This window comes from Piliocolobus tephrosceles, chromosome 14, assembly GCF_002776525.5.
Source record: "Piliocolobus tephrosceles isolate RC106 chromosome 14, ASM277652v3, whole genome shotgun sequence".
In the NCBI taxonomy this organism is placed as follows: Eukaryota; Metazoa; Chordata; class Mammalia; order Primates; family Cercopithecidae; genus Piliocolobus; species Piliocolobus tephrosceles.
In genome coordinates, this window is record NC_045447.1 from 58,714,071 (window position 1) to 58,722,165 (window position 8,095).

The 8,095-nt window shown below is 35.6% G+C and overlaps 1 protein-coding gene across 1 annotated transcript; it reads left to right on the forward strand.

Annotated features, from left to right (window-relative positions):
• The first annotated feature begins 4,035 nt into the window (after positions 1–4,035).
• Positions 4,036–4,605, forward strand: LOC111537188 (interferon alpha-6). The gene has a single exon (XM_023203826.1). The coding sequence runs from the start codon at positions 4,036–4,038 to the stop codon at positions 4,603–4,605; it is 570 nt and encodes a 189-aa protein (XP_023059594.1).
• Positions 4,606–8,095: the final 3,490 nt, after the last annotated feature.

Here is an 8,095-nt window from a genome sequence, read left to right on the forward strand (position 1 = left end):
TGTGGCATCAGCTGTAGTGTCCCCTCTTATATTCCTGATTTTGTTATATGAGTATTCTCTTTTTTAAAAAGTAATCTAGTAAGGGTTTGTTGATTTTGCTGAACTTTTCAAAAAATTAACCCTCAGTTTTAGTGATTTTTTTTTATAATTGCTCTTCTATTCTCTGTTTTATTTATCTTTGCTCCAGCTTTATTATTCCCTTCCTTCTGCTAGATTCGGGGTTTATTTATTTATTTGCACTTGTTTTTTAAGTTACTTAAGGTGTACAATAAGGTTGTTGTATTAATCTGTTTTCATGCTGCTGATAAAGACATACCGAAGACTGGGAAATTTACAAAAGAAAGAGGCTTATTGGACTTACAGTTCCAAATGACTGGGGAAGCCTCACAATCATGGTGGAAGGCAAGGAGGAGCAAGTCACATCTTCCATGGATGGCAGCAGGCAAAGAGAGAGATTGTGCAGAAAAGTCCCATTTTTAAAACTATCAGATCCTATGAGACCCATTCACTATCAGATCACATCTTGTGAGACCCATTTAAAACTATCAGACCTTGTGAGACCCATTCATCTATCAGATCAGATCTTGTGAGACTCATTTAAAACTATCAGATCTTGGGAGACCCATTCACTATCACGAGAACAGCATGGGCAAGACCAGCCCCCATAATTTGATTATCTCCCACCAGGTCCCTCCCACAACATGTGGGAACTATGGGAGCTACAAGATGAGATTTGGGTGGGGACACAGAGCCAAACTATATCAGTTGTTGATTTGAATTCTCTTCTTCTTTATAAGTTTTTATGGCTGTAAATTTCTCACTTAGCACTGCTTTCACTTCATTGCATAAGTTTTGGTATATTTTGTTTTTTAGTTTCATTTATTATTTTCTAATTTCTATTGTGTTCCTTCTTAAATTTTTCTCATTTAGACATACATATGTTTTATTTTTGTCTCTGTGCATTGGGATGTGAAATCAGACCACTTTTACTTTCTAGGAAAGTGAAATGAGAAAGAAAGACACCTGGTGTTGTAAGGACTATAAAGAAACATTGTACATTTCAGTTCTTTTTGTCATATTTACATACTCTTATTGACATAAAATGAAGATGAAAATAAAACACATCCAGGAGTAGCAAAACAAATTTGCATAGCAAAATATCACACGAAAAGGGAATATACATAAGTCCCAAACACAATCCAGGGAAACAAACAAAAATATTCCAGCAGGGCATGGTGGCTCAAGCCTGTAATCCCAGCACTTTGGGAGGCCAAGGCAGGCATCTCACTTGAGTTCAGGAGTTCGAGAACAGCCTGGCCAACATGGCAAAACGCTGTCTCTACCAAAATTAGCCAGGTGTTGTTGGCACGTGCCTGTATTAGCTACTTGAGAGGCTGAGTCAGGAGAATTGCTTGAACTCAGGAGGCAGACATTGCTGTGAGCTGAGATCTTTCCACTGCACTCCAGCCTGGGAGACACAGCAAGAATAAAAAAAAAAAAAAAAAAAAAAAAAAAAAGGTTCCTTTTCCAGTATTGGATAGACTAAGAATAATAGCTTAAGCAGGATTATCCTGCATTCAAAAGCTATGATGATTAGGTTAAACTCTAAAATCCAATACAAATGTGTTGACTGGATTATCTTATAAAAGTTATTAATTTTTACAAAATACATTTTTGGAAAGAAATTTCATTTACTATGGAAACTCCTGTACCCATTTCAGAATTCCGAGCATTTTAATGATAAAAAGAGTTTAAGTTAATTAACGACATAAATAGTTTAAGTAAATTGTTAAAAATAATAAATACTACAATGCATTTGGTTTATTTAGAAAACTGATCCTATCTGATCTCTATCCTCATATAGACATGTTGATTTTATACTGTTGTCATCTAAATATCATCAAATGATTTCAAGCCTAGATTTCTGGGTGATGGAACAATGAAGTCCCAACAATTTATAGTTCACACACACATTCTGGGAAGTCGGCCTTACTTAACAATGGCAGGAAAGGTAGAAGATTAATGACTTGGGGATTACAGGGGTACTACCCACAAAATGTAGTGTGATTTGTTGTCTGATTGCTCTAAGCTGTGTGAATCAGGGAGAGTTTGAGTTTGGACATTTGGCTCGATATTATAACACCTGGCTGGTTAATTTCTACTATAAAATGTAGAGGGTAATTTAGAGATGAGGTCATAATATAGTTTAATATAGTGCTATGCAAAGGCTGAAAATTATATTCCTCTTGCATTTGAATTCCCAGTGCCATATATACCTTAAAGGAATTAGATATCCAGTGGGTTTGGCAATACATTCTAAAATCATTATTGATACTTAGTAAGAGTAGAGTGGAAATATTAGCCATTGTCTATTATAATCCTAACAAATACAGCCATGATGAAACAAAATAGCTTGGTCACCCATGAATGCCTTTTAGTATAAAGAGAAAGTCTGATAAATTGCTTCAGCAAAAATTATTTCTTGAATAAGTACACTAGGCCTGGTTCTGAGGATAAGGCAGTTAATAGGACACAGTCCAGTTACTAAAGAGATGATTTGCCAAAGATGATCCCATACTCACCGTTTTAAGAGAGGGAATCTAGAGGAATGAGGCAACTTAACTTGCTATGAACAAAAAAAATCCCAGCACTTAGGATTAGAGTTGTAAGTTAATGCTTAACATGATAATATTTATCCAGTTATAAATTTAGGACAAAGATGGTTTCTTTTTGTTTAATAGAATTGACTTGGTTTAGAAACTATAAACATATGTTGAGGAATTTAAACTTTAATGCAAAAATACAAAAAAATGAAATTGATGATATTTTCAAAGTTGTGTATTTCCACTGGAGATGGCATTGCCCCCAAGGTTGTAGAAATTAATTCTTTGGGGTGTGAACAACTCTCAGATATTACAATAGTTTGTGGTCCTCCAAAGCTCAATTCTTACATAATCTTATTCTCTAGTGTTCATTTTCCTTATTGAATTTTGTTGTGTATCACACAAGACATACTGACATTGAATTCAGTAGAAACAGACAAAATACATGCACAATCAGTGTTATAAATCTATGGCAAATAGATGGCTTACTGGAGGACTTTCTTTCCATCATTTGCTGTGATTGCCTTTCTTCCAGACGTTGCTTATGTTTGAGCTTTAGGGATTCTGAGTAGTAGGCAGACTTTGAGAGTTAAATACAAATCATGTATATGTTATTATTTAATTCTACTAAATATTTTCAACACATCAACAGTTAATGTCAAATGTTGAAAAGAATAAAATGTTGACAATCTCTGGATGAATACGTAGCAGCTAGTGAAATTAAAAATTAGTTTATTTTTTTAAAGCAAAATTAAAAGTTAGGTATACTAAAAAATAAAACTTAAGAAAATAATTTCATTTTTTACCTTTAAGAAATTTATGAACCTATGTCATCATGTTGGTATTATTATGTATATTACTAATACCTTCTTAATTTGCAAATTTGTTTGAGCAATTTATACAAGTAAACAGAGCGAATTAAAAGTTGCTACTCAGAGTTAAGTTAAATGTCAAAACTTTTAAAATTTAACTTTTAGTTAAATTATTTTGCCATTCCTAATGGATCAAGAAATAATAAGAGTAAACTTTATCCTTTTCTTTTACTGTACAAAGTAGATATACATACAGTACATAAGGATATATACAGTATATTTGTTATTAAAATTTCATAACATTTAAAATTTAATAAAATGTAATAAAAATTTAATTTCAATTAAGAAAAAAATTCTTAAAAGACTCTGGAGGCAGGCAAGAGAAGGGAGTGTCAATAATGACCACACACACACACACAAAACTGGTTGAAAAACTCTATACCCATTTAAAGAGTACATAAAGGAAAGCAAAATCAGAAGTAGAAAGTAAATTCTGAAAATGGAAACTAGTATGTTCCCTATTTAAGACCTACACATAAAGCAAGGTCTTCAGAGAACCTAGAGCTGAAGGTTCAGAGTCACCCATCTCAACAAGTCCAACAGCATCTGCAACATCTACAATGGTCTTGCCTTTTGCTTTACTGATGGCCCTGGTGGTGCTCAGCTGCAAGTCAAGCTGCTCTCTGGGCTGTGATCTGCCTCAGACCCACAGCCTGGATAACAGGAGGACCATGATGCTCCTGGCGCAAATGAGGAGAATCTCTCTTTTCTCCTGTCTGAAGGACAGACACGACTTCAGATTTCCCCAGGAGGAGTTTGATGGCAACCAGTTCCAGAAGGCTCAAGCTATCTCTGTCCTCCATGAGGTGATCCAGCAGACCTACAACCTCTTCAGCACAAAGGACTCATCTGCTGCTTGGGATGAAAGGCTTCTAGACAAACTCTACACTGAACTTTACCAGCAGCTGAATGACCTGGAAGCCTGTGTGATGCAGGAGGCGTGGGTGGGAGAGACTCCCCTGATGAATGAGGACTCCATCCTGGCTGTGAGAAAATACTTCCAAAGAATCACTCTCTACCTGACAGAGAAGAAGTATAGCCCTTGTGCATGGGAAGTTGTCAGAGCAGAAATCATGAGATCCTTCTCTTCATCAAGAAACTTGCAAGAAAAATTAAGGAGGAAGGAATAAGACCAGATCCAAAACAGAAATGACTCCCATTGATGACTACACCAGCTCATACTTCCAAGATCTGCCATTTTAAAGACTCTTGTTTCTGCTATAACCATACCATGAGTTGAATCAAACGTGTCAAATATTTTCAAGTGTGTAAGTTAAGCAACATCGTGTTCAGTTGCACAGGAACTAGTCCCTTACAGATGACTAAGCTGATGGATCTATTTATCTATTTATTAAATGAATATTTATTTGACTATTTATAATATTTTTTTGCCCATATAAAGACATAAAATGTATACCTTTATATTGTTGAAAACATAAAATACATTTTAATGTTTAGTCAATGTATTATTTTGTTTAGTTTATTAAATATTTACTAGAGAAAACTTCTTGAATTTGTTTATTCTCTAAGGAGAAACACCAAGCTGATTCTCCAACATGATTTAAAAATGTATGGTTCAATTCATTGACTCATTGTTATTATACTCAAGGTATAAGTACAGTATAAATTTACATTCTATAAGCCAGCTTGTATGTTGACTTCAGGTTATAGAGATGAAGATACACTTACACTTCTTGCTGTGTTTTATCTTCCTTTGTGTAGGGAAAAAAAACCTAAAAACAACAATTTTAATTAAATCTGTTAGATAAAGGATATAAGAAGACCGAAAAATGGTATTTTTTTTTTCAGCAGAAGCTGAAGTAAGGCATATGAGAAAACAAAAACAAAAGCAGCAGATGTCTTCTACAGTTGACTGGTAGACACATAAGTGCAAACGTGCACTGGCAATATGATATTTCAGTCTGCAATTTTCAAGCAGCCATGACCTGAAACTCCAGGAATAGCAGTGGTCATGTGAGACATGAGACATGAGAATATTTTGAAAGCTAGGTGCAGAATAGACAGTACACCCTGAGACAGAAAGGATTCAGGGCAGGCTGCTAATAAAGATGAGAAAGTGAAGACTAGTACTAGGGAGACTCCTTTTATGGGAATCTTCCATGATTATCCACAAGAAGGTGGGAAGAGGCGTTACTAGTAAGCATGTTCTTGGTGGTCCTCTTGGTGCACATGTGCAGTAGCTCTATATGCTTGTTGTAACATTGTATGTCTCATTATCATCTTAAATATTCCATCCATGGGTTTTTTCTTTACTATTATAATGAGCAAAGGGTCACTCTGAGGACAGATAAAATCAAAATGTGCATGATCTCTACAGGGGAGCTACAGCTTTGCTTGAATGAGTTCAGTTACAATGTTAATGCTGAAGCTTATTGTGTTGATGGTATGGTCACCAAGGTTGTGACATCTGATGACATGGTTACTTCCCTAACTACCTATCCTGCCTCATCATGAAATGAAGGAGAGAAGAAAGTAGGATCTGGAAAAGGACATGAATTAATTTTTATCTGCATAGCTTTCCATTTTTAGAAATATATATGTCTATAGATAGATTTCATGGATTTGATGTATTGAAAAATCATACTAGTATATTTAATATTTATTTTAAATTATGACATATCAAATTATTTATAATGATAATGTTATTTTGGTTAATACTATCATGACTGTCAGTAAACTGCTCTATGGGTTGCAATCATCTACCACAGTAGAAAAACAGATGGAATTGGTGACCTTAGTGAAGCTGACTTGGTAGAATTTACAAGCAGAAACCATATTAGAGTAGGTGGAAAGGGAAAAATGAGAGAAAAACTCCTATTATAATTTTTTGGCCTGGGGAGTCACTTTCCTTCTCTCATGTTTACCATATCCAGATTTGCATTTGTTTCCCCTTTTCTTCAACATACCCAAATGCAATGACAATTTATAAAAACATTAATTTGAAGAAAGAATAAAAGGATGTGTTGAAAATGATAGCAAATAATGATATGAGCTCTTTATATTTCCATTTGTACTTCCCTATGTTGTTATTTACCTGAAGATAAAATAGAAAGTAATTCAGAAGCGGCCGGACGCGGTGGCTCAAGCCTGTAATCCCAGCACTTTGGGAAGCCGAGACAGTCGGATCACGAGGTCAGGAGATCGAGACCATCCTGGCTAACACGGTGAAACCCCCGTCTCTATTAAAAAATACAAAAATCTAGCTAGGCGAGGTGGCGGGTGCCTGTAGTCCCAGCTACTCTGGAGGCTGAGGCAGGAGAATGGCATAAATCCGGGAGGCGGAGCTTGCAGTGAGCTGAGATCCAGCCACTGCACACTCCAGCCCCGGCAACAGAGCGAGACTCCGGCTCAAAAAAAAAAAAAAAAAAAAAAAAGAAAGTAATTCAGAAGCAGCCATACAGCATTTGACCAGAAAAATACTAAAATAAAAATGAATGTATGAATTGTTTAAACTCTAAAACCAGTAAAGAAAAGCAGACTAATTTCATCTAGAAGCATTGCTGGACCTCACTGTCTTAAATTTTTACCTTGAGAATAACAAACCATGAAGTTCAGTAAAATGCACTGACTGACTGATCTAGGACATTTAGTAGTTACTACAATGTAATCTTACTTTTCCTTTCTATATTTAATTTAATTTAATTTTAGGTTCTCGGATACATGTACAGAATGTGCAGGTTTGTCACATAAGTAAACGTGTGCCATGGTGGTGTGCTGGACCTATCAACCCATAACCTAGGTATTAAGTGTCACATGCATTAGCTGTTTATCCTGATGCTCCCACTCCCCATGCCTTCCAATGTTGTTCCCCTTCCTATGCCCATGTCTTCTCATTGTTCAGCTCCCACATATGAGTGAGAAAATGTGATGTTTAATGTTCTGTTCCTGTTAGTTTGCTGAGCATAATGGCTTCCAGCTCCATCCATGTCCCCGAAAAGGACATGATCTCATTCCTTTTCATGGCTACATAGTGTATATGTACCACATTTCTTTATCCAATCTATAATTGATGGGCATTTGTGTTGATTCTATTATTTGCTATTGTGAACAGTGCTGCAATAAACATACACATGCATGTATCTTTATAACAGAATAACTTATATTCCAGTAATGAGATTGCTGGGTCAAATGGTACTTCTGGTTTTAGATCCTTGAGGAATCACCACACTGTTTTCCACAAAGATTGAATGAATTTACATTCCCACCAACAGTGTAAAAGCATTCCCATTTCTCCACAGCTTCGCCAGCATCTGTTATTTCTTGACTTTTTAATATCGCCATTCTGACTGGGGTGAGATGGTATCTCATTATGGTTTTAATTTGTATTTCTCTAATGATTAGTGATGTTGAGCTTTTGGATTTTCATGTGTTTTTTGGCCATATAAATGACTTCTGGGAGATGTGTCTGTTCATATCCTTTGCCCACTTTGTGATAGGGTTGTTTGGCTTTTTTTTTTTTCCTTTGAAATTGGTTTAAGTCCCTTGTGGATTATGGGTATCAGACCTTTGTCAGATTGATAGATTGCAAAAAATTTCTCCCATTACATAGGTTGTCTGTTCACTCGAATGACAGTGTCTTTTGCTGTGCAGATGCTCTTT